This window comes from Zeus faber, assembly GCF_960531495.2.
Source record: "Zeus faber genome assembly, chromosome: 14".
NCBI lineage: Eukaryota > Metazoa > Chordata > Actinopteri > Zeiformes > Zeidae > Zeus > Zeus faber.
The window spans coordinates 13,447,679-13,475,079 of NC_137200.1; the positions used below are offsets into that span (position 1 = coordinate 13,447,679).

Consider the following 27,401-nt stretch of genomic DNA (forward strand, 5'->3'; position numbering starts at 1 on the left):
TGGTTAAACAAGGCTAGATGATAACACATAATACATCTGCATCTCAAGTGCATTAGAGAGGTTATAAGTTTGTGGGCTGGAATGTGAGAGGATTGGGCCATGTAATGAAGAGGGCCAAAGTATTTGCTCACCTGAAATCTTCATTGCCGGACATAATGTTTTTACAAGAAACGCACATAAAGCATGATGCAAAAAGGTTCGTTGGGTTGACCAATCATATCAATCAATGTTTAGTTGTAAAGTGCAGGGGATGGAAATTTTGATTAGGGAAAATGTTCCTTTCATCCACTCTTCCATAACCATTAATCCCAATGGTAGGTTCCTTATAGTAGCTGGCATTTTAAATTCCATACCTATAACCTTAGTGAACTTGTATGCCCTTCTGTTCTTGCAAGAACAGATTTCCCTCTTTATCATTGAGAATGACACCAGTGATGTTAATGATTCCATTTTATGGGAATTTCTAAAGGTGGTGATTAGAGGTCATATCATAGCTTTTGCCTCTTAAAAAAGGAAAGGGAGAGTAGTAGACTGAAAGATATAGAACAAGACCTTTCAACTCAAGAACAGTTATTTAAGAACTATCCTGATGCTGCTACTCTTGAGCCAATCACTAACTTAAAACATGGATACAATACTATCCTATCATAAAGAGTAAGCTGACTGCTTGCTAAGGCGCAAGAAAAATTTTGAGTTGGGTGATAAACCCCATAGCTTACTCGCAAGGCAGCTGCGACACACACAAGCCACTCGTGCCATCCATAAAATAAATGACAGAAAAGGTATATCTATAACAGATCCAGTTGAGATTAATAAATGTTTTGCACAATTCTATAAGGAGCTATACCAATCCAAATGTAAAACAACTGATCCCCAGATAATGAACCAATTCCTAGACAACAGCCAACTTCCCACACACGACGAAGAAGCAGCAAAGGTTATGGATTCTGATTAAATGTTGGATGAGATTAAAACTGCTATTTCTCAATTTCAAATTAACAGAGCCCCCGGCCCCTCCGGCCTCAGTGCTACCCCAAACACATTACAAAGCAAACATTGCTCTGATCTTAAAGAAAGAGAGAGACCCTTTGGAAATGTCAGCATACTGTCCAATCTCGCTTCTCCAAATGGAAATGAAAATATTGAGCAAAGTGTTGGCCAATAGATTAAGCAAATACATAGCTAATTTAATACATCCTGACCAAACTGGTTTTGTCCCAGGCCGACACATATACTTCAACTTACGCCTCCTCTTCAGCATCATAAACATACAGAAGAGTCTGTGGTCATTTCCTTGGATTCCGAAAAGGCTTTCAACTACATCGAAGGGAAAAATATTTTGACCACCTTAAAACACTTTGGTTTTGGTAAAGGATTTATTGACTGCATTGATATCATATATGCCCACCCTTAAGCATCAATTATTACTAACTGTGAGGTTTCGCAGCCCTTCCATCTTCAGAGAGGCGTGCACCAAGGGTGCTCCCGCTCTCCATCTAATCTTAATCTAGCCATTCAGGTTCTAGCCAGCCAAGTCAGAGCAAGTCAGGAAATTGCCCCAATTCGCATCCACAACACAGTTAACAATCAGTCAATATTTTTGTTGCACCCTAAAACATCCATCCCACCATTATTATGCTTAATCAATACTTTTGGAAGCTTTTCAGGATACAAGATAAATTGGGAGAAGAGCAAACTGATGCCCATATTTGTCAAAATAGACCTAGGCTTTCTACAAACTACTCCCTTTAAAATTTGAAGGGACCAATTCACAGCGTTAGGCATAATCGCCACAAGAGAGCACGGGAAACTCTTGAAAAGCAACTGGGAATCCAAGATGCATCAGTTTAAACAGAATATTGAATTTTGGAATACATTGCCCATCTCAATGGTTGCATTAACACCATGAAGACAGTTGCCCTCCCTAGATTTTTATACATTTTTCAACCCATCCCTGTTTGTATTCCTCTTTATTATTTTAAGAAGTTGGACTCCATCATATCATCTTTTATCTGGAACAACAAATTGCCAGAATATCTAAAAAGCTACTACTACTAAACTATGTAAATAAAAAAAAGAAGGTGGCTTCGGTTAACCGCAATTGAAACTCTACTACTGGGTAGCCAATCTGAATGCACTAACCTTTTGGCGTGGCTGATTGCCCACAGACCACACTCACGAGAGCAGACCCTCATGGCTTCAAATTGAACTGGCCACATGCAGTCGTACTTCCCTCCCTGCACTACTTAATAACCCAGTCAGGACAAAGATTCCAACAAAGATTACAACCCAATTATTCTTCACTACTTATACATATGGAAACAAATCCAATCTTTCCTTAAATTGCCTAATGTATACTTAGACAGGCCCAATCTGCCACAACCATGCCTTTCCTCCTGCCTTGGTTGACGCAATCTTCTCCATCTGGAAGGGCAGAAATATTGCCACGATAAGGGGAACTTTGCTTCTTTCCAACAACTGCAACTGACCTATGAACAGCCGGCAGCACATTTTTATAGGTACCTTCAGGTTTGGAATTTCAGGACCCATATACCTAATTTTGAACATATGCCCAAACATAACACACTAGACAGCATCCCCCATCATGCACTGGGCATTAAAGGATCAGTCTCTTCTCTGTATGATACTCCACAGGCGAGTGTGGTAATCTCCGACCTTAAACGGAAAACCAACTAGGAACAGGAAGTCACCACTGAAATCTCTGAAGACGTCTGGGAGGCAATTCTTGATAGAATACACCATAGCTCTATAAATGCCAGGCACTCCTTAATACAATTCAAGGTAATACACAGACTCCATTATGAAAAGTACAGGCTTCACGCCATATATCCCAATGTCTCTCCTTTGTGCGACAAGTGCAAACAAGAGGCTGGAACTCTCACCCACCAGTTCTGAACCTGCCCAAAGCTAAATTCCTTTTGGACTCTTGTATTGGACTACATATCAAAGGGGTTAAATAAAACTATCGATCCCATTACTTGCTATCTTTGGATCAGTGGTAGTCAATCCTTCCATTAACAAAAACGACGGGCAAGCCATCTCCCTCTGTACGCTGTTGGCCAAACGCCTTATCTTTCAACAGCGGACGTCGGAGACTAGCCCACTATTCCAACAGTGGCTTAGAGATCTGGGGAATGTGCTCCACTTGGAGAGACGGCACCATAGGTCTACCAACAGAGAAAACATCTTCCTGAAGACACGGCAACCCCCCATTTAACAAATGAGCGGCTGCCAGTGATAGCTTGCATTTAGCTTGACTCCCCATGCACTTGAAGGTGTATGGATAGATAGATAGATAGATAGATAGATAGATAGATAGATAGATAGATAGATAGATAGATAGATAGATAGATAGATAGATAGATAGATAGATAGATAGATAGATAGATAGATAGATAGATAGATAGATAGACACTCCTCACTTAACGACCAAGATCCGTTCCCAGAGCCAGGTTGTTCAGCAAATTGGTCGATAAGCGAGGACCTCAGTTATTTCACGGTAAGGGGGCATGGCGATTGCGAACGCTAGTTTAGTGAATACTGACAGACTGCGGGAACGAGACTGAGACAGAAGGGGATGAGATGTATACAGTGTATATAGTATACAGTATATAGTGTATATAGTATATATATTGTATTGGTATATGGTATTGTATGCAGCGCACAATACAGACTGGTCAGAGAGCTGGTCATAAGTCCGAGCGGTCGTTAAACAGTTAGGTCATTAAGTGATTAAGTGAGACGTATCTGTGGGGACTCCCCAAGAGGAACTAGGACCTGTGGGAGCTCCACCAGAACCTGGCACTGGTGACGCTGATGTGACGTCATCCAAACCAGTCCGAGGAACCGTGGTCTTAGTCGGGACCCATCACCTGCACTTACATCACTGAAGGTTTAGTCTCTGTCCCAGATTAGGAGCTAAATAAGTGACTCAAAACAGGGTTCTAAGAACTAAGATCGTTCCTACAGTAGTTCCTGCAGTGCGGACACAATAAAAGGGACAGTTGCTAGGGTCATAATTAACCGATCAGTGGTCGTTACTCAGAAATAACTGCCGGCTGTCTGCCGCTATTGGCCAATCAGAATCAAGTATTGAAGTATAATAAATATTTCAGACAGTGTTCTATGTCCCACTCTAAGCACATGGCTAGTTCCAAAATGGGTTTACCAAGATTGGGGCCTGGTACACAATGTCTGGCTGAATGCTTGGTATCTCTTATACTGTTTCCACACCAAAATGAGCGGGTATATCCGGGTTTTTTAAAACCCGGGTCAACATTTTGGATTAACATTTTGAAGGTCCAGCTAAGGTCTACACACCATTTAAAAATGTACAAAAAAATATTGCATTTTGAGGTGGTCTACAAACATTCTGAGGTGAATTGGTCTGTGGAAACAGGAAGTTTACTTTTAATGTTTATCTGAATTCAGAGGAAACAACACTCATATTTGCTCTTTTAGAGGGCTTTCATTTTGAAAACCGACATCAGAATTTGCTGATATTTTCTGACTCACATTGTCGGGTGATTTACTTTCATTCTGGGGTGGAATTGCTATAATTGCTACATCCTGCAACACCTCAACTTGCCAGGGACACGCGCAAGGGTCCTGTTTGTGGATTTCAGCTCGGCATTCAGTGCCATCGTCCCTGAAATCCTCCGCTCCAAACTCACCCAGCTCACTGTGCCAGCCCCCACCTGCCAGTGGATCACTAACTTCCTGACAGACAGGAGGCCGCAGGTGAGGCTGGGGAAAACCACATCCAGCACCCGGACCATCAGCACCGGCGCCCCACCAGGGTTGTGTGCTCGCCCCTCTGCTCTTCTCCGTCTACACCAACGACTGCCCCGCAGGAGACCCGGTCTGTTAGACTCCTGAAGTTTGCAGACGACACAACGGTCATCGGCCCCATCCGGGACGGTGACGAGTCTGTATACAGACGGGAGGTTGAACAGCTGGCCCTCTGGTGCGGTCAGAACAACCTGAACAAGCTTAAAACTGTGGAGATGACAGTGGACTTCAGGAGGAGCCCCCCAACACCATACTCAACAGTACTGTGTCTGTTGTGGGATCCTTCAGGTTTCTGGGATCCACAATCTCCCACGACCTAAAGGGAACACCCAACATCGACACAGTCATCAAAAAGGCCCAACAGAGGATGTACTTCCTGCGCCAGCTCAGGAAGTCTAACTTGCCCCAGGAGCTGCTGATTCAGTTTTACTCATTCAGTCTGTCCTCTGCAGCTCCATCACTGTCTGGTTTGGTTCGGCCACCAATCAGGACAGGAACGGACTTCAACGGAGCATCAGGACAGCAGAGAAAATCATTGGTGCCGACCTGACCTCCATTCAGGACTTGTACGTGTCCAGAGTCAGGAAACGGGCAGGAAATATCACTGCAGACCCATCACACCCTGGATGCAACCTGTTCCAACTCCTCTCCTCTGGTAGGCGCTACAGAACAAGCTACGCCAAAACAAGCAGAGACAAGAACAGCTTCTTCCCACAGGCTGTCACTCTGATGAACACCTAATTTTCATTGTCAATATAAACCAAAACACGAGAACCAGAACAGCATCTTTGCACTCTGCACTATTGCCTTCCTGCTACAATTTCATTGCTGTTGTTTTTGTGTGTATGTGTATATGTATATGTGTGTATATTTACATATACATACATACACATATATACATACACATATATACATATATACACACACACACACACACACACACACACACACACACACACACACACACACACAGTGAGACGTCTTTCCCGCATTTATCCCATCAAGGCTTGTCCTTCCTCCGGGGGGCAGGCCAGGAGCAGTGGGCAGCGTACAATACAACGCCTGGGGATACAACTTCCATGTCCATTGCTGGTCAAACCATGTTTGTTGTGCATGTTTTTAGTGGGGGTTCTTATGATGTAACCCCATGTGAACACGGGGAGAACATGCAAATTCCACACAGAATATATATATATATATATATATATATATAATTTGCTGATATTGTCTGAGTGACATTAGTCACGTAGTCTACTATCAATCTGAAGTGGAATTGTTCTGTGGAAACAGGAAGTTTCCTTTAATAGCAATCTGAAATCAGACGTAACACAGCTTGTATGACATTTTAGAGGGCTTCCATTTTGAAATTCAACATCAACATACACCATTTCGAAGTGGAATTGGTGTATGGAAACAGGAAGTTTCTTTCCAATTCTAATCTGAATTCAGCAATACAATTTACAGGTGGTAGATAATATTTTTCTGTTATTAATTTTGTTTTATTTAGTGATAAATGTATTTTTATTTATTTATTCATTCATTATTGACTGAATTAATGTAAAATCTTGTTCACTGGTTTGTCGCTTTTAATTTTAAATAAATTCTTACACAATTTTACCGTAATGCCTAGTATATACACTTATCGCAAAACAATGTGGGGGCTAGTTTGACCGCTGTCTGTTTATGCACTAGCATCCAGAACTCCAACGCGTGTCGCATCGCGCAGGTAAAGGGGCCAAAATTAGCGGGTCGACCAGGGTATCCTGTTCACATCAAAGCCGATCAGAGGTGGAGCAGATAAAAACCCGGGTCTATTGTTAAGTCATTTGACTGAGTTTTTCCGTTCACACTGGTGACAAATGCCGGATGTTAGTGGGTGTTACAGGGTTTTTGGTGCAGTGGAAAATGGGTATTAGTTAATGGAGGTTGGTGCTCATACTGATGTAACTTCCCACCCCAGTATCCCCATATTACTTGCCATATTGCTGGCATCCAATTACATGGTCATGAACAAACCAGATTTTTAATAGTTTGAGTGCCCAAGGGCCAGTAATGCCTCACCCGCCTCCACTGATCAACAGACCCTCATCACTATGCTCTCACCATCCAATTAATACAAATGTTTTCATACAGATTCAAAACTGGGCTGTCATAACTTTGGAGATAAATTTCCATATTTATTGAGTTTTCCCTGTTTGTGGTTTTTTTTTGCCTCTACACCTGCAATTTGAATTCTCAGGCCCTATCAGTCTCCGGCACTTAGCCTCGGGTGGCTGAGAAGCCGAGGAGCCGCTGTTCAATGAGGAAGGACTTGTAGCTCCGACTACGTGGGAAATCCATCTGCATTGCATTCAAGGAGCTTTAATTACATATAGTTTCCACAATACGTATCATTTTGGAAGTTAACTGTAGAATCTGGTGTGTACCACAAATTAAAACAAACACACACACACACACACACACACACACACACACACACACACACACACACACACACACACACACACACACACACACACACACACACACGTGTGCTGTGAAAAAATCAGAAAAATTCCACTTAAAAATATAGAATGGAAAAATTATTATCAAAGACAAAAATTGCAAAGCTGCACTAAATAATCAAATTCATCAGCTCCTGACACAATAACAGCTCCAGCAGATCAAGTGTCATACTGAAAGCAGTGACTATTCATAGTGATGAAAGGTTCAACTCTTTTTGGTGGGATACAAAGAGTAAATCAGTCACATTCAATATACATTTTGCCAACTGCCTTGGTCTTTAAATGAGTTCTCAGTAATTATTTTCAGTTTTTGTGTCGAAGATGAACTCTTTTGACGGCGTAATTCTCGAATGTAATTGAAGGTTGTTCGCTACGATGTTTGGGACCATATTAGCAGTTATCAGATTGTGAAAAGTGTGCCGTGGAAGAATGGCTGGGAAACACTCTCCTATGCTTCCCTTCCATCCTGTGCACAGGAAACTGAACTGGATTAAATGGAGTAATTACAGTATAAGAGAAAGGGGAACGAGTGGCATTTCCCTGACAGGGTGACACAGTGTTCCATGCATAGGGTGAAATTGGATCTGCAGGAGGTGTGTCTTACCCCAGAGGGCAGTTCTTCATTATAGCGAGGTGAGCGGGGGTTTGTAATGGCCTGCCAAGTCCCCTTCAGCAGGGCTTCACTTCACTTTTAATTGTAATATGAAGTTAATTCCACCATGACTGATGCCCTCCCCCCTCTGTGTGGTGGCTTTATTGCCATTGGTGTTGAAAGAATTCCTTCCCTGGGTGCTGTTCCTCACCTTTTCCTCTTCTCTTCTTTGATTTGTTCTCTTATTGCTATTTCGTTATCATTTCCCCTGAGAGGTGTTTGTAGCGCTCCACCCTGAGCAAGGGCTGCCCCTTATTAGTCCTGTTGATTGGGTTTCATAATCACCGTTCATGCCTAAGAAATACAAATAAATCCAGCAAGAATGTCAAAACTCCTTCATTTATTATTCTCAATTAAGATGTGTACATATGTTACTTTTATTTTAATTATCTAAATTATGATATCATCATACTGTATATACTTTTACATACAGTTTATTATATATTATAATATTATTATCATTATTATATATATTTTACTTATATATATTGTTTTGGTTTTTTTCTCATCCCTTTCTTGACTTGCACTGTTTTTTGCTGCCGCGACACCTAACTGACCCCACAGTATTTAATAAAGTTTTATCGTATCTTGTTTTGTGTGTCAAAACAGTGTAAAATAAAAGGTGCCTCTTGGCACCTTCTCAAAAAATATACAGACAGACAGACAGACAGACAGATATACATTTTTAAATGCATTGGGTTTTTTGCAATTTTGTTCTGACTTGCACGAAACAAAAGCGGGATACTGGTTTCGCTTTTTCTCTACCGAATGTTCTGTTAAATTCAAGGTTGGCCGAGGATGGGGATATAGGGTCATACCCTCAGTATGAATTTTATTCATAGATACAATTTCCACAAACATTTCCATGGTAACAGCGAGCTCCACAAATCAAGAGATGCTACTGTTACAGTTAGTAAGTAATTAATTATAAATATTTCAAAACACAAACTTTCACCCTAATCCTAGAAACTACAAAAACTACAATTCAGCACCATTTTGTTATGCATCTTGATGCAATGGCCTCATGGGTAAAGTAGTTTTATTATTATAAACTTAGAAATTAAACAAATTTATGGCCGAAAAACAACACGCATGTGTTACCAGGGGTTAATTTGGTTGGGCAATATACCTGCTTTGTCAGAATTTACATATGTAATTTACAAAGTGCAATTATTGAGAAACGTTTGAAACCCGAGCCTACAAAAACTACAAAAACTCTACAATTCTGTGCCATTTTGTTATGCAGCTTGCAGCTATGCAATGCCTCAAAGGTTGGGTAGTTATATTATTTAGTTAAATATATACATCTACTGATGCACTCAGACACATCGTCAGTGATAGAACTTGGGGTCATTGGGTGTTTCAGGTCTTTCAACATCTTACACCTTCACCCAGGCGACCCAGACCGGGATTGATCAAGTCCCGACTTCTTAGTAGCATGTACCCACGGATCGCCCCTCTTGTTCCACAGCCATCCAGAGGTCTTCTCGGCTGCTTCTGTGGTGTTTTTGATGGCCTTTCTCTGGCGTGCACCTGTGATGCCCAGCAAGCTGTATGCTTTACAGAGAGACCGAGCTGCGAAGCCTCTACAGCCCACCTCTTTTGGCACACAGCCTGCACGCCACCCCCACCTGCGGCCCTCCTCCACTAAGTCAGAGGACTTGGCGCGCTTCCTCTCATTGGCCTCTTCCATCCGCTCCTCTCTGGGAACAGTCAGCTCCGGCAGGACCACCTGTTTTGATAAATCTGAAAACAGCACTGTCTGGGCTCAGGGTGGTTTCCGAGATGTGCTCTGGAAATCGGAGGTGGATCCCCAGGTCAGCCTTAATCTGCCAGTCCTGTGCGGTTCCAAAGAGTCCCACTGCCCCCTTTGGCTTGGGTTTGGGCTTTTGCCCTGCTCAGATGAAGGCAATCGCTTGCCTTGCTGGTCAGACGGAGATGGTGGTCGATCTCCTCTTTGGAACAATCGAGGTGGCCGCTTCTTTTCTGTCCAAGCAGCTGCTTGGTGACTCCGAATGGGTTTGCGATGAAGGCAGACTATTTCTTGGCCCTCTCTTTCCACTGCCATCTGCGCCATTCTGCCCTTCGAAGAATAGTGAGTTTCTCCCTGAGGATGCTGCGATGTTCTGAGCGCTTTCTTGTACTGCTGCTTCAGGAATCCGCAGCTCCTGCCTTATCTGATCTTCTCTGCCCTACAGTTGTTCACGTAGGGGGTCTTGGTGCCCAGCTTTTCCACTGTACCAAACCTCTCGGCAGCAAGGTTGATAATGACGATTGCCATGGTTTGGAGCTTCCTGTCTGCATCACCCTTGGCTGCTGCTTCTAGGATGTTGTCCACATCATCATCGAACTGGAGCCACTGTTTGTCCTTACGATGTTCGGTAACTCTGCCTGGGCCTGGGGCTACTGGTACGTGGAGGTTCGGGTACTGTCGGGTGACTCCAGGCCCGGCTCCTCCTGCGTCTCACCAGGGATGATCCCTACACGCTGTACCACTTGCTCCTTTTCCATCCATTTCATCTTGGCCTGGTGAATCTTCAGGCCACGCAGATTTTTGCATACTTTGCCACAGACACATTCATTGTTGTCGGTAATAAGTTTGTGTTGGTCATTAACTTTAGGTCCGTCCTGTAGGGGTGCTCACCCCCCCCCCCCTCTCTGGCTCCCCTGGGGGTATGTTTCAGTTTTTATTTTATTTTTTACTTGTCATAGAACATATCTAAACACATTTTTGGAGAGGTCTCATCTTGTAGGTTAACATATGTACGTTTGGGAGATTTCAGTGGACCCCAGACTGAGATATTGACCTTTGAAACCTCACCAGAGGTCCCCTGTCAAGCCCTATATATCTCAGTAATTAAAAGAGCGACCAAAATAAGGTCAACCATTTTGGACAGCTCTGGACATGTCAATAGGGGGCGCCACGTAAAATGGCCTAGCATATAATTCAGGACTTCCCAAATTACATATGTAAATTCTGGCAATGCAGTTAATTCCTGACCAAATTAACCCCTCGTAACACATGCATGGTGTTTTTCATCCACACCTTCTCTTTGTTTTTAGGATTATAATAATTACAATATTATATAATTATAATAATTATAAAACTACTTTACCCATCAGGCAATTGCATCAAGACGCATAACAAAATGCTGAAGAGTTTTTGTTGTTTCTAGGATTATGGTTTGAAACGTTTATCAATAACTGGGCAAATATTACACATAACGTGATTTGTTTTTGCACCTGTAGAAGCCACAAGTCTGTATGATATCCACCTTGTAGAGAAAGAAAACATGTCAAAACATGAAAACATCTCTGATTGAGGGAGCTTGCTGTTAAAAAAAACCTCCACAAATTCCCAGCAAAATGAAACTCTGCGTTCAAAACAATGTTATGTCATCAAAATGTTTTTTTTTGTGTTGAAATAACACACACACACACACACACACACACACACACACACACACACACACACACACTATCATATGAACAGACATTTCTAAGAACCAAAACACTACTATGAATGGAAAACACCAGTACGAGGCCTAATCAGGAGAATAACACCTTTTGCATGTTCAATTTTTGTATTGTACAATGTTATTAAATAAAAAACAAACATATTATGTAAAATAAACAAAAATATGTTTTTATTTTTCTCCCAAAAATACTGTATCCATCCCAACAAACCAAAAGTTGGATGTGTAAAGTGTTCTACATACAGAACAAATAATATAAACTGTACTGTACTGTATACAGTAATTGTTGAGTTCTGTGTTGATATGCAGTACTGTTTTACTATAACAAGAGTAGATTTCTCCCCTATTGTCATTTTGGAAAGCCCGGACGATGGATGCTACTGTGAACCTGCTCAAGTTGCAAGTCTGTCCGGCCTCGCTCATTGTTGGACCATGGCTGACCACATAGTCAACCAAAGTAGGCCTGGATTTCATCAGAGATTACGGCTCTACTTGGGTCTACCTCTCACTCCTCCTCCCCGTCCTCCTCCTTTTACTCTCACTCCTCTTGCTGTGCCTCTCTCTCCTTTGTTCCATCCATTGCTCCAGAACAGAGGACCTCGCCTGTGGCCCTTTCGGGACAGCAACCGCTCTGACTGATAATTGAACAATTGTGCAACATGTGGTTGCCCATGTGCAGAGTTAGGGTGGCCAGAAGGACATTTAAGTTTAATGTGTTGAATGGCAGTGTGTTCCATGTGAACACAAGGGATTTTATCTGTGAAAATTGTATCAAAGGTAGAGAACTGTGTGTAGTGTTTTGAAAAATAAAGTGTGGTTTACAACTGCAATCTGAGTTTGGAGCAGGAAATTAGCTTGCATTTTAGCAGAATTAGTTCAGGGGATTGGTACATGCGTTACAGGATGTGGTGTCAGGACTGTGTCTCAAGTACCAATGTCAGTGTGTAAACTATTCGTCAGATTAGGTTTAACAGTAAATCATACACTAAACTGCAGTTTCAGTTTAGTGTATCTGCCCCCCCCCCTTCCCCATGAAGCCTCGCTTCTAAAGTTGAATAAAATCTACCAACTCAAATAAATTGGTTTAAATTTTGTTACGTGTCGCACGAAAAGAGTCAGACAATCGTATTCTGATACACGATTCAATAGATACATTTTTGTGACGATGACCACCAAATAGCATGAGACCGGGTTGATAAGAATTTGAATCAGAATGACTTCATTTTGACTTGCATTTATAAACTAGTGTAGGCTACTAGGTGCATGTCTACACACGAGTAGCATTACAAAAAAAAAAAGCTTCACGGTCTGAGAAAAAAATAAAAATAAGATAAAATACAATGAAAAGGTAAGTACAAAATTAAATTAAATTGGCAAATATACCCAAAAAGCAAAAAAAAAAGAAGCTCCACAAGAATGGTAAAACATATAAATATACTGTACAGAATATGCAATACAATCCTACATAAATGGAGCGTCCATCTGTCTCGGATCCTCTGGATGGTCGAACTTATCGTCTTACATTCAGTCAACAGTGTTTTTCAAATGCAGCGTTTGGATCAGTCGTGCCGTGTCGGTTTGAGAGACGGACGTCTGTGGCCCTTTTTCTTAAAATTGCTTTTGACTCTCTGGGGTAATTTATCACCTGACTCTTACTTCCTCCAACGTCCCCACACACACACACACACACACACACCTGCAAACACAGGTAGAGGGGGGGGGGGATAAAATAGCATTAGGGTGGTGTGGCAGACGACGTGGTTAAGACACAGGCTGCAGGTGACGGCGCCGGCTTCTTCCCGCCCCGGCGCTGCAGAACCGGGTCCACCTAACCAGCCCCATTAGCACTGGTTGGCCAGACCGGGCTGGAAGGGCTTTCCCGTGTGTTGTTGTGTCTCGCGGGGGTGATCGCGTGGTGCAGGACGCTGGAAGCCTGCGGACCAGACCCCGACCGAGCGGAAACCGGACCCTGATTAATGCTCTGCTATTTAACGTTCCCGTTTTGGCCGGCGAGCCTTTCTGTTAGTAGTTATAAATAAAAACTCACGCCATGGCGGCGCCCCACCGCCAGAAAGTCTCTGTCTCCCTCCCTAAAACCGTCTCCCACAGGTGGTCTGTTAAAAAAAAAAAAAAAAAAGACAGAAATGTCACCTCCACATTTCTCTTCGTGTGAGGGTTTTGGCGAAACCACATTAAGTGGAGATAAGGTTTGATTTCCTAGGTGAGAACATCATTTAATCTCAGATGAACTTCTTCTGACTGCAGGAAGGAGCTTGGTTGGAGAAGACACACTCAGAAAACAGAGTGAGGGTCAATGTTTGAGGGTCTCATTACTCAACAGACAATATTTGAAGTACTAAAAATCTATCAACTGACATAAATAATTCGTTTAACAAATTGTTTGACTCGTTCCTGTTTAGAGTTATGGGGAGCTGGAGCCCTTCCTCTTTCCCACCTCGATGCAGTCTTTTTTTAGAGGCTTTTTTTTTTTTTTAGGTGGGACCTCACCTCGAACGGGACATCGCTCCATCACAATGTGACATTCACACCTAATCTGACACCTTCGGTTTTTCAGTTTGAGCCTTTAGGAGGCGGGAGGAAACACGCCAGACACCCCAGCAAATACGAGGAGACAGCGCGCACACTGTGCAGACAAGACGGAAAGTAAGATAACACTATCAGTTGGATTTTTACTTTTCGTGGAGTGAAATTATTATTATTATTATTATTATTGTTGTTATTGTTGTTGTTTATTTTTTTATTCTTCTTGATCAATCTTGGGCGGGATTAAACTACTCGTCCCCGGTCACTTTCTTTTCCATTTGAATTATTTCAATTTATTAAACCATCTGGCCAAAACACTGGGGTCTGCGGCCCTCCTTCTGGGAACCACCTGACTTGATTTGATCCAGACGTCACTACAACACACAATGTTCGCAGACACCCTCACACGTTCACATACTCGCAGACCGGCACGTTGACGTCCGAATGTCCCCTCCGTGTTTGCACACACGCACCCAGGGAGCCCCGGAGGCCAGCGCTCCACATCAGCCAGCGTCCCGGTCCCGTCCTCGCCCCACGAAACCGGAAGTGAGATCAAGACGTAGCCGGAAGTGAGGCTGAGGTTTCCGTCTTGTCTCCCGCGCCGATACACTCTCTGTAATCCCATAACAACCGCAGCAGTAGATTTATGGAATTTTAAGGGAAGTCGATTTTTCGAAATGATTCACTGATGGTTATTACAAATCGTGTGGTTATTTTATTTATTAACGTCTCTATTCGTTGTGGGGTTTCTACTTTGACATTGCTTGTATATGTTCAATAAAATATCGAGCCCTATGAAAAGCGGCTCAACAGGCCTGAGGGAAAGTTGTATTTACAACTGTTCCTGAATGGGTCAAGAAGTTGTCGTCAGAGACACAATTTATTTATTATACTTTCATACAAGCTATGCCAGTTGGCCGGGTCCAGGACGGAGCGGTGCGACAATTCATTCGATGCGTGTGTATGAAACCGCATTTGGAGGTTCAACATTTTTAGTGTCATAAGCCCAACAAAACAGCGCGGAAGTTATTCAGTTGTTGCACACAGAGCCAGCCCACAACATTGTTTATTGTTTTTATGAATAATTGTCATAAAAAAATATATATATTTAATTATATAATTACTACTACTACTACTACTACTACTATTACAGTTATTACTATTATTGTTATTATCATTGTCATTATTATTCTTTTTATTGATAACAATAATAATTATGTTATTGTTATTATAATTCATATTATTATTATTATTATTATTATTATGATTTATAAAAAGTAATAAATAAAATTAGTAAAAAGTCATAAAACATTTTCTCTATACAATCATATAATTACAAATAAATAACCACATATAAATACATATGAGTGCACGTAAACAGCTGAGTAAACGTGCTCTATTTATACGCCACGAGTTAAAAGCGACCAACTCGAATGACGTGTCCCGGCCGTGGGGGGGGCGGGGGCGTTTTACGCGGTGACGTCATCGCGCGACGGAGCGCAGTGCCGCGGCGGAGCCCCACGCACGGAGGTTGCGGGTGGAAGGTAACGCGGCTCCCAACCAGACGAGCAACCTGACAAACCATGCGTCTGATCAGCGAACCGGTGCGTTTCTTCCCCCCGTCTGTGTCGTGTCTGGGGTGCATGCGTCGCTCTGCGGTGCGAGGTGTCCGCGGGGAGCTGTAGTGTCTCCCGCTGTGCGCGACACTTGATCCGCGCACAGCGGGAGGGAGGGCGCTTAAGGGCTATTGATAGGACGCGGCCAATCACACAAACACTAAGCCTGAAGGATCATTAAATAGTATTGATTCGGAATGTCCGATTTTGTTTTCCATCTATGTTCAAATAAGCTGCTTCTTCTGCATCGCGGTCAACATTTCTGATGTTATAACCCCCCCCCCCCCCCCCCCCCCGAGCATCAGGATCAGAATGAGTTTATTATATTTACATATACGAGGAATTTGTCGTTATGATGACATGTGCTGAAAAATGAAGTAATGGAAAAATAAAAAAACACTGAGCCCAACACCTTATACTTGTAGTGAGAAATCCATGCTGTGTGGGGAGGGAAATTAGAAGTAACAAGTAGTTAAGATTTATTCCAAGACCTCATCTATTGGCTTCTTATCAGACCTAAAGGTTGATAGGATCATCCAGTTCACAACCTCAACTTATCACTACCCAACACTTTCGTCCGCGCTGTCCCGGATATATAGTGTGAGTATAAGTATATGCAATACTCAGTTTAATACAAGATCTGATACCAGCAGACACACTGGAGAGGCTCAGGAAGTACCCCTCCACAACTGAAATGTGCTAGATGGGCTAAAACATTTGTTTTTATTATTTTCCCTTTCTAACCCTAGTTTTTGCAAGTAAAAGGTGTCATTCATTTTCACTATCTGTACATATATTCATACCTTGCACTATCTGCTACACCGGGCACTTTATGCAACTGTTTTTACACGATCTGGTTTTTACACGATTCCGTGCCACATTTCGTTTGTACTGGTACCTGCACTCTGTGCAATTACAATTAAGTTTACAATCTAATCTAAAATGTACAATAAACAAATAAAAAAAACAGAAAAACATATTGTGATTACAACCTCAACCTCTGATTCTCTCTCTGTTCCAGATGTCAGGTTTCTCCGAGCCACAGCTGTAACCGAGGCAAGGAACTGTTCGGGAAGGACTCTTTTAACCCGCGTCACGTTCCTGACCCTTTTTATTATTATTTAAAAATTAAACGTAAAAAAAAAAAAATCATCTGGAAACATGGGCGCCACGGGCTACGGCTACTACCGGGGGGTCATCTTCCTGTGCATGTTCGTGGGATACTCGCTGTACTTCTTCAACAGGAAGACCTTCTCCTTCGTCATGCCCTCGGTGATGGAGGAGATCGAACTGGACAAGGATGACCTAGGTATGGCGGCCGCGTCGCTAAGTCGTTTTTTTTTATTGTGTATTTTTTTTTCTTTCTTTTTTTCATGATTTGAAAGCTTCCGTACGGGCACGGGTCGGTTCACAGGAAGAAACATATAGGCGCTAAATAGGGACGGAGCAATGTTTTTTTTAGCTCTCTTTATTGTAGAATAACATCTGATAACACTTTATTAATCCAGGTGTTACAGCATCAAAAACAGTGCAAGTCAAGAGATAAGAAGTAAGATGAAATAATAACAACAGACAGTTAACAGAGCAAGAATATCAGCCACTCGCATCTTGTTTTTCCACCCTTTTTTCCTTTAGACACAAATCATGATGGATTTTGTCCGTGTTGTGTCTCCAGGCCTGATCGCCAGCAGCCAGACCATGGCCTACGCCATCAGTAAGTTCATCAGCGGCGTGCTGTCCGACCAGATCAGCGCCCGCTGGCTCTTCTCCATCGGCCTGTTTGTGGTGGGCGGCATCAACGTGGTGTTTTCCTGGTCCTCCACCGTGGCCGCCTTCTCCCTGCTCTGGTTCGTGAACGGCCTGGGCCAGGGCTGCGGCTGGCCGCCCTGTGGGAAGGTGCTGCGCAAGGTACTGACTCATTTCCTGCTCTCGGTGGCGACCTTTTGAGGGTAGAGGTGGTCCTCCCTGGCCCATAGCAGATGATAGATGGATGGATGGATGGATGGATGGACTTAAAAGCGGGCGATAACAATAACATAATAATATACATAGAAAAAAAAATGGCAATACCTGAGGATTACCTCATACATTAAAGCTAAGGATTAACTTCAAGATAGAAAAATGGAGAACGCACAATAAACAATAAAAATAAACCAAGCTAAAAAAAAAATGGAATAGTCAAATGTATTAATAATAATTATTTCTAAACTCTTATCAGTCCAACAGTGGGGAAATTTGCTATTTCTCTGCATTTACCCATCCTAGTATGTTATCACACCAGCACGCTACCAGGAGGAGCCTGGGATCGAACCGGCATCCTTCTACTTACTAGATGACCTGCCCATCTTATTGGAGTGTAAATAGGATGATAAAATAAAAATGTTCCATGTTTGTGGTCAGTTGCAAATTGTTGTTGGGAATCTATTTTTACTTTACTATTTTTGTGATAGCGGCTTGATTTTGCTCCCGTACTTCACTATACTGCTGGCAGTGCATCCTACCGAGCGGGTTGGAACCGCCGAAGTGGCATTGAAGTGTTAAAGTTCACAGTGTGGGGAATATATAGGTCTTGGCAGGTGCTCAGTGGGCGAGGGAGGCAGGGATTGGATTACAGGAAGACTCCCGACAAGAACTCTCACCAAAGGGCGATGTGGGCTGTTCCCTGTAGCGACACGGGGACACGGATCACCCGTCGGTCCAGCGGAGCCGCTTCCTATCGCGAGTTTGCACTTCAACGCGCGCGCTCGGCTTTAGGTGGATTCTCACGTTACTGTCGGCTCCGCCGTGCCATGGAGGGCGATCCTTTCGGCCCGTGGCTGTACCACGCCATGTTGAAGCATGTGTCTACCGTCTGCCATCATTTATGGAGAAACCTACACCAGCACAAGAGAAGAATCTGATATTTCATATCTGGTGGAAAGTGCTGTTCTCAATGAGTCACTGATCTGGTGAATGAAGGTCTTCAAAGTGCTGCCTAGACCTCTATGCAAATTGCATATTAAATATGAAAGCAGTTATTAAAGTGTAGAATCGGAAAAACCACATATGTAACATTAACACAAAAATGAATATATATATATATTTTTTGCTTTCCGCCAGTGGTTCGAGCCTTCCCAGTTTGGGACGTGGTGGGCGGTGCTCTCCTGCAGCATGAACCTGGCTGGCAGTCTGGGTCCCATCGTGGCCACCGTGCTCCTGCGGTACTACGACTGGAGGACCATCCTGTCCATGTCCGGCATCTTCTGCGCCGCCTTCTCCTTCGTGTGCCTGGTGTTTGTGAAGAACGAGCCCAAAGATGTGGGCCTGCCCAGCATCCAAGTTGCCGCCAAGAAGGGCGCCAAAGGAGGTAAAGGAAGGACACCGGAAGACCTTGCGCGCTTTGTAGTCGACATTGACTCCGATAGCCTCGCTGAGATATAAGTTTGTCTCTGTTTATACTCACCCCTCTTCTCCAAACCGGACGCTTGGCTCCCTCCTCCCACCAGGGGCTCAAAGCGAGGGACAAATCCACGGACTCGCTCCACATTACTCACCCAAAACGGGTCACCTGCCGAATGGTGTGACAGTGATTGACTGCTCCTGCAGTTTCCAGGAAAATGTAGAGGAGTGCACTAACCAGAGAAAAACGATTTTGTTTTTTAGAGGAAAACAAACATTTCTCTCATATTTGCATTGAGATATGTGTACGTTTGTTCCACAGAAACTAACAGATAAAAGGTGTCAAGACCGTAGCCCCCCCCCCCCCCGAATACGCAGAAAGACCCGTCGTCACGCAATTTGGCGGGTCACCCATTTGGGTGTGGTACCGTGACACATCGGTGTAAAATGGCGCCAGCAATGAGCGAATTAAGCACTTAAAAAATAATTGCTAAAAAAAAAAAAAAAAAAACACCCAGAATTTTGCAGAGTCAGACGGCAGCGATATCCTGTTATCTTTGCCTGGAATATAGAGTGAGTTTATGCGTTGAACGCGGACCGCGGATTTGTCTGGATTACTTGCATTGAACTCCTGGTGGGAGGATGGAGCCGAGTGTCCAGTAGGATGAGGGGTGAGCATAAAACAGGGATATCCTCCACTTTGTTATGTATTTATTCATTCCAGATTATGCTATTTAGGGTTCAATGGAGAAGTCGGTATCAGTATAAAGGAGTTGCAGGTCTATTAGGGTGTGAACGCGCTCCCTTTTTTTTTTTTTTTTCCCTACCTCCCCCCACAAGGAAACAGTGAAAGCACCCTGAGCGAGTTCCTCCTCTCCCCGTTCCTGTGGGCGCTGTCCCTGGGCTACCTGGTGGTGTTCGGGGTGAAGACGGCCGCCACCGACTGGGGCCAGCTCTTCCTCATCCAGGAGAAGGGACAGTCCGTCCTCATGGGTAGGCGCTGGGAGTTCGCCGCTGGGAGTTCGCCGCTGGCACCGACCGGAGCGTCTCGTTGGTGTTGAGGTGAACTAAGGGTGTGGGTGGAGCGGCTCTAACCCTCAGGGATGTCCTCGCAGGTAGTTCCTACATGAGCGCCCTGGAGGTGGGAGGCTTTGTGGGGAGCCTGGCAGCTGGCTTAATCTCAGACCGAGCTGTGGCCCGGGTGAGTGACTTAGGCGGCGAAACAAGTCTTCAACACACATTATATAACATTATTAAGAGATTCAAGAGAGATTCAAGAGATTCAGGAAGTTTATTCGTCACATACATACACATACGTTCATACATATATGCAGTGAAACGTCTTTGCAACGCACCCGGAGATTATGCACAATAGTTACTAAACAGGACATAATAGCTGACCTAATTCCTACCTAGCAACCAACTGCAACCAACTGATTCCTAAGACGTATTGTAGTTATTGAATAGAATAATACCGATAAAATGAAAAAAAAATAAGACTCAAAAAAAATAATACAAATTGGGGGTACAAATTAGAAGGGAATAGAGTTATTTATTATTATTATTATTTGTGGTCCAGTCCGCAGGGTTGGAACCCCTCATTGTTATTGTAAGATGTGTTCGTAAAATGAGGAAAAAACGAGTTGCGCGCTGTCACAAAGACCACGCGGTCGAGGTTTTTTCCGAATCGCTCCACATACGGAGCAGATATTGGTATAAAATCGTGCTGCGTTTCAAAGAGCCCGGGAAACTGTAAAGTGCACCCAACACGACTAAACCGGACGCCGTGTATTGCTGCCTGCAGCTATATTTATTATAATTATTATTATAATTACTATTATAATAATTATGAGCAAATTTTTGTTTGTTTTTCTGCTTGCCCTGCAGCAAGGCCTGGGCACCCACGGGAACCCTCGCCACGGCATGCTTCTTGCCATGATGGCCGGTATGTATGTGTCCATGTACCTCTTCAGAGTCACCGTCACGCCCGACGTCCCCCAGGTAATAACGGTGTCCGTTCGTGATCAGACAGCCCAGCGTTTCATCAGACAGCAAAATGAATGGATAAAGTTGCCGTTTCCGTTGTTAAGGAGGCGCCTCTCTGGGTCCAAGCCATCCACCCCGTCTCCGTTCTCATCGGCGTGTCGGAGAAAGAGGTATGCCGGGGAATTCATTAGGCGGATATACAATTTCAATGCGGGGGAAAAACAATGAGCCGTCAATCATTTCCAGTCGTTGTTTACTTCTCTCTCTCTCACACAGATCTGGATCCTCTTTCTCGGCGCCATGTTCGGATTCTCTTCCTACGGACCAATCGCCTTGTTCGGAGTGATCGCCAGCGAGAGCGCACCGCCGAACTTTTGCGGGACTTCGCACGCCGTTGTGGCGTTGATGGCTAACGGTAAGCTCACACACTCATTCGATTTGGGATTCCGTTCCGACCGGAGGCGCGGAGGAATAATCCGCATTTCTCTCTTTTCCGCCGCAGTCGGAGCCTTTCTGGCGGGACTCCCCTTCAGCACCATTGCCAAACGGCACAGCTGGGACACGGCTTTCTGGGTGGCCGAGGTCACCATGGCCGCCGCCACCGTGGCCTTCTTCCTGATACGCAACATGCGCACCAGGATGGGGCGGATCGCGGTGAAAACAGACTGACGCGGCGACCTCCGCCCGACTGGCCCGCCACACCTCACCCCCGCACGGCGACAGGCGACTCACCTCGAGGACCCTCTAGAGCGATAGTTGTTATAGAAGCTGCGGGGGGGGATAGAACTCTGTTAAACGCACACAACTGTAAAGCACACAACCAGCCGCGGTTTTCACGCATCAACGGATCATCGGTATTTCAGTCCAGCTCTGCTTGAATGGACGATACTGCTACTTTTTTACCTTTTAAAGGATAGAAACGTTCCCAGGATTGTATTGAACGGCCGGGCTGGAACTTCTTGACACACTTGGCTAAGCCTTTATTCAAAGGGTTCGTCGAAGAAAATTGCTTTGACGGTGCCATTGCGGCCAATTATGTGCAACAGAGAGCCCCTTGTTTCTTAAAAAATAGTCTTATCTTATTTCATCTCCTTAAACACAAGCTCAATTGTTATCGGTTGCTCTTGGACGGCCTGTGAGTGTGTGCCACTTTTTCCCAATATTTTAACAGACTGGAACCGTGTGACTGATTTCCAAAAGGGCAAGGACAGCTAATAAATGTCAATGATCTCGGATCTCTCTCCTTTTAAAGAAAATGTCTTCTTTGGGACCGGGGGGGGGGTGTCACACAAATATATATCCCATGATCTCTCAGAGATCCTACTGCGAGATGTTTTGTTCATATAGAGTAATTGCATCCGAACCCATAGGATTTACATCAAAACCTGCGACTGTGTTGTACACAGGTATATGATGCGTCATAAGAAGCGGATATTTCAGGTGTTATCAAATATGTAAAATGGTACAATTAATTATAGAAATCAATGTGTTTTTCACATGGAATTATTTAGAGCTGAGTAATCCGGCCTATTCCAGAGAAAATGGTAAAATAGTATGGATTTATGCAGGTGTCCACTCAAATCAACAATCAAATCGTCGTTTTGACCATCGCTGCAGATTGCAAAGGGGGAGATGCAGGATATGGTTCTCGAAATAATCGATAAACAGTTAAAAAAAAAACAACACAAGACACCTTGTTTTTGTATAGACTACAATATCAATGCTTTCACCCAGACATCTATAAGTCAAAGTGGAGTTTTGGATGGGATTATGCTCTACATTTAAAGCGATCCAACTCTTTGTGGCCTGAAGGCAGCGGCACCATGATGAAGGACACACACGTGCTGCGTGGTCTTGCAGCTAGTAGTCCACGGTGGAACTGTCCGCGGTACTGAAATGCTCTGTGAACCACAGACCAACGGTCGCTGCTCGAGACAATTATAAAACATTGCACATCACCTCAGAATGGAGCTAGAAAACATTAAGAAACAAGTGCCACTTATTGTACGTGCAGCATGCAATAAAAAGTAGCTCTGAAAGCATGGCCTCAACTCCAGGACACGTTGGGGCTTTAGGGCACGATTGTTACAATATATGTGATGATTGGTACAATGCAGAGGCATTATTAGGAAGAAATTACGAAATTAGGTTACGACACATCTAAAACATGACTCTTTCCCACAGAACTGCAATGTGTGGGGGTGGACAGGTCAGTGTAGCAGGTAGGTTCAGTGGCACAATTGAGGGTTTCAATAAAATCAGAAATACTGACTGATGGAGAACTTCAGGAAAATAAACATGGATAAATAAAATATGACAAAAAGGTTGATACCGATGTTAAGAAGACAACAATTCAATACATTTTAGGGACATCCAGACACCCCCTAAATTTTGCAATTGACCAAACCCCATCATGAAGACTATTTAGGTGCGTTGGACCACAAATAACATCATGCTCTCAAAACCCAGTTGTCCTGGAGTTGAGGCCCTGCTTTCAGTAGCTACTTTTTATTAAATCACATTTGTCATCACCGAGTCCAGGGAGGTAATTACATGACCTTCAATACATGAATGTAATTATTGTGTTATATGTTCACTCCTGTTTTAAAATGTAATACTAGGTTAAAGCATCAGCATCACATAAGATTTACATTGAGGCTTTAGGCAGAACACTCAATTCATATAGATTATCTTGCAGTTTGATACCTTGCTGAGAATACAATGAGTTGTCACAAGAAACAAAAAAAACCCCACAATAACCAACAGTTTTTATTGGCTTTTTAAACAATCACACAAGATCTATGAACAAAGAAACTCGCTAGCTAAGAAAGCAGATTCCCTTTAAGTCATCCTGTAATGTACCATTGAAAACCCTTTGCCATAGCTGCTATACAAAATGCCATCACAAAACAGAACACAGGCCTGACAGGGAGACTTGGAACTAATCATGAAGGTTTGTTGAACCCATTGGTAAGGAACTGCATGTGTGGGATTTCAACATAAAACATCCTAAAACACTGTTTGCGTATATATAAAAAGGTCCCAGTGATCCAGCCCCCACCCAAACAAATTATGCTTACCGAGCGTAAACAAGCAACGCTGGAATGTCAGCAGCTCGAAGCTCTGCCAGTCGTCCGTAGATGGCTTGTTTACTTTGTAAACTAGAAAAGAGTTTGTAAAAATCCCCCCTGAAGAAAAGGGGGTACAGGGAACATGGATATGTGTAGTTGTGTATGAAATGTTATTCCGCTGCCTCTTCTTTGCCGGCCTCCTCTACAGCGGGTGCCTAGAAAGTTAAATCACAGGGTTTTATTACAATTCTGAAACACCTGCGCTGAACCTTGTTTTTTTTTTGGGGGGGGGGGCACAGAAATGCCACGTACGCCCCGCCGCGACCTCACCTGGTCTTCGGTTTTGGCTTCGCCGTTCTCTGCGGGGGCCTCGGCCGCTTCCTCCTCGGGCTTGGCCTTCTCTACATTCTTGGCCTTCTTGGCCTTCGCAGGAGCCTTCTACAAACACCAAGATGGAGACGGGTCAGCGGCAGCACTTGAGGCTGGCAGTGCGGTTATATAATATTAATTTGACTGTGAAACCCACCGCCGCCTTCTGCTTGGGCTCCGGCTGCGGTACCACTTTCTATAATAAAAAAATTAAAAAAAAACCTTATTAGAAAATAAATGGACACGTCACTTGAAAAACAAGGATAAGGGAGGATATTGTTATTACTATGCTGGTAAATGCTTACCTCTCTCAACCGCCCCGATTTCCTCGTTTGCATGGGCTACATGAGAAAACAGAAAAATTTAAAAGAGGCGATGACGTCTTAGTTTGTTGTTTTGTTTTTTTTAAGCCGTGAAATAAAAACATACGACTGCTCTCTAACGAATCACACAAATCCTGGTGTTGATGTTAAGTGTTTATTTCCAAACGCCACCAAGTTGGCATACGGGTGGTAAGTGTGGCACAGCACGCCACCTGGTGGGTGAACTCTGCGTGTGCGCGAGTGTGACGGGAGGAGGCCGTGCACGAGTAGGTGAGTGGTGGCTGTCGGTCACAAAGTTCGGATTTAAGGAAAATAATTCAGTAGTAAAAGGGACTAACTGAACTAATGGGCGATTGGTAGATCACGCTTGTGTTTTTTTTTTTTTTTTTTTGGAATTCCTTTGGAAAAAGGCGCCCCCCTTCTCACCCACTTCAAAAAAATAATAAATAAGAATAATCCAAGGAATAAAAAAAAAATATATATATAGCAATAACATATATGGAAATAGACACGCTTGTGTGTACAGTAGGCAGTAATACGTAATAGATGTTTATAGCGACCCCTGGTGGATGTATTCAGCAATTACCTCGTCAAAGTCAACACGGACACGCGAGCGTTACAACGTTTACGACTCACCTCGGCCTCCACGACAGGCGTGTCCGGGTTCTGGGGGGGAAAGGAAGCGGAGCATTTAGGACCCGAATACAACACGCAACGCGCGGAGTCTCATCGTGGGGGCGGGGTGAGGGGTGAGGGGGATGGGCCGCGTGGGGAGTAGTTATGTAACCCCCTGAGTGGGAGGCAGCGCCGCACGGAGGTGAAACCTGCGGCTCCGGGCGAGCGTCAACTTGCCGAGTGGCGCAAGGACTCGGGAGGGAGGGAGGGAGGGAGGGAGGGAGGGAGGGGAGGGAGGGAGGGAGGGAGGGAAGGCTTTTCCACGGCACGTGTGGCTGCCACACAACGACCCCCGCGCCGCTCGTTCCCGCCGGTGAGACGGTGAAAAGGTTCGACCCCCCCCCCCCCCCACGATTCGGTTCTCGGCGAGTCACTCGGCGAAAAAGAGCCGATCCCCCCCCCCCCCCCCCCGACTCTTCGTTCGTTCCGGGGGTTAATTTGTCACATGCCTACGTTCGTGTGTACACACACAGCTAACCGTATTACTACAGAACGGACAGAACTAACTGATTCCTTCAAAGTAATAATAAACAGAATAAAAAAAACCTAATAATAATAATAACACTCGATGCGTGTCATGATGTCGATCGTTTTTTTTTTTTCGTCGACGCCGATTTCCTGGTGGAGTGGGGAGGAGGTGTGGCTCGCTCGCACACTCGCCGGAGTGACCCCTCCTCTCCCTCTCTCCCTCCCTCCCTCCCTCCCTCCCTCCCTCCCTCCCTCCGTCCGTCCCCGGTGCCGCCGAGTCGACTCGGTTCGCCGCGAACGGATCGCTCGCGAGTCTCGCAAAACCCCCGGTTCCCGCCACACTTTCGAAACGGGAACTCCCGGGCGGCTGGGATCTACGAGAGCCCACACCCCCCCACCCCCCCGTCCTCTCCTCCTCCCCAGCAACAAGGGCAGAGCGGGCGGCTCTCTGGTGTCGTAGGATCGCCATTGCGTAACCCGCGACTGGCATGAGCCAACGACAATAAGTCGCCGCTGCAGTATTTATCGGCCCGCGCACGAGCAGCGACGGTAACAGTCCCACAACAAAACGACAAATTAATAAACAAAAACAACAACAACAACAACAAAAAAAAAAAAGTTTGCGCTGAAAACCGCCCGATCCGAATTTTAACGTCTCCGGCTTCGAAGCGACGACTTGCGGGGCGACGCGTCGTCCGCGGTCCTAAAACGCGCGTCTCCGCTTTTTGGGGAAAAAAAAAAAAGAAAAAAAAAAAAATAGTCGCGCACTGAATCCGGATTCCCCTCGCGTGCAAACTTGCGCGTCTCCACGGCGGAAACGGCCGCTGCGTGCCCCAACTTTCTCCGCGGGATCGCCAAAGTGGACGACTCCACCGAAAACAACGGCGCCCACCTAGCGACTGTGCACAAACAGGCAAAACAAAACGAAACACGCCAGTCGTTCTCGGGGGGGGGGAGAATAAAATAAAATATAATAAAAATTAATCACTGCGCGGCGGGATACGAAAGCACCCGACAGCCTTCCGCTTGGGAAATCAAAACGCGGATATTTACTCACAGTCTTTCTCTTCGGCATGGTTGTTTTTTTTTGGGGGGGGGGTTCCTCGCTGTGGTGGTTGTTGTTGTTGTTGTTGTTGTTTTCCGGGCGAAACAATAGACGTGTCCCGAGCGTCTGTAAATGCTGTGTGTGTGTGTGTGTTGGGGGGGAGGAGGAGGAGGAGGGAGACGCGGTAGTATTTTCTGTGCAGGACTCTCCGCGGAGCGACCTATTACGGCGGAGCGGGGGGACAGAACTAGCTCAAACCGGATTGGATTCTCCGCCTTCCCCTCCTCCCTCCTCCCCCGGTCAAAGCTTTATAGGGCACGGCGGGGACACGCCTCCGCCGCCTCCACCCCCGGAGCCCTGCGTTTGGTCCGGCGGCCTCGTCGGCGACACGATTTCAAAACCCGAGCGCTGCGCCCGAGTGGTGCTTTCAAACGTCAGTCACAGAGATGTGGGAGGTTTGTAATTTTTTTTTTTTTTTTTTT

At 44.6% G+C, this 27,401-nt stretch overlaps 2 protein-coding genes across 2 annotated transcripts; one reads left to right on the top strand and one right to left on the bottom strand.

The window, feature by feature from the left end:
- The first annotated feature begins 15,450 nt into the window (after nt 1-15,450).
- slc37a4b (solute carrier family 37 member 4b) lies at nt 15,451-22,203 on the top strand. The gene is made up of 10 exons (XM_080013195.1): nt 15,451-15,592; nt 16,626-16,913; nt 17,280-17,512; nt 18,704-18,950; nt 19,823-19,975; nt 20,098-20,183; nt 20,870-20,983; nt 21,073-21,138; nt 21,245-21,383; nt 21,471-22,203. The coding sequence occupies exons 2-10, from the start codon at nt 16,766-16,768 to the stop codon at nt 21,635-21,637; spliced, it is 1,353 nt and encodes a 450-aa protein (XP_079869321.1). The 5' UTR covers nt 15,451-15,592; nt 16,626-16,765; the 3' UTR covers nt 21,638-22,203.
- A 1,515-nt stretch (nt 22,204-23,718) lies between these two features.
- On the bottom strand, nt 23,719-27,189 carry hmgn1b (high mobility group nucleosome binding domain 1b). The gene is made up of 6 exons (XM_080013330.1): nt 26,932-27,189; nt 25,368-25,397; nt 24,714-24,749; nt 24,566-24,604; nt 24,370-24,477; nt 23,719-24,254 (listed from the first exon to the last, which is right to left on the bottom strand). The coding sequence occupies exons 1-6, from the start codon at nt 26,947-26,949 to the stop codon at nt 24,210-24,212; spliced, it is 276 nt and encodes a 91-aa protein (XP_079869456.1). The 5' UTR covers nt 26,950-27,189; the 3' UTR covers nt 23,719-24,209.
- Between the last annotated feature and the right edge of the window lie 212 nt (nt 27,190-27,401).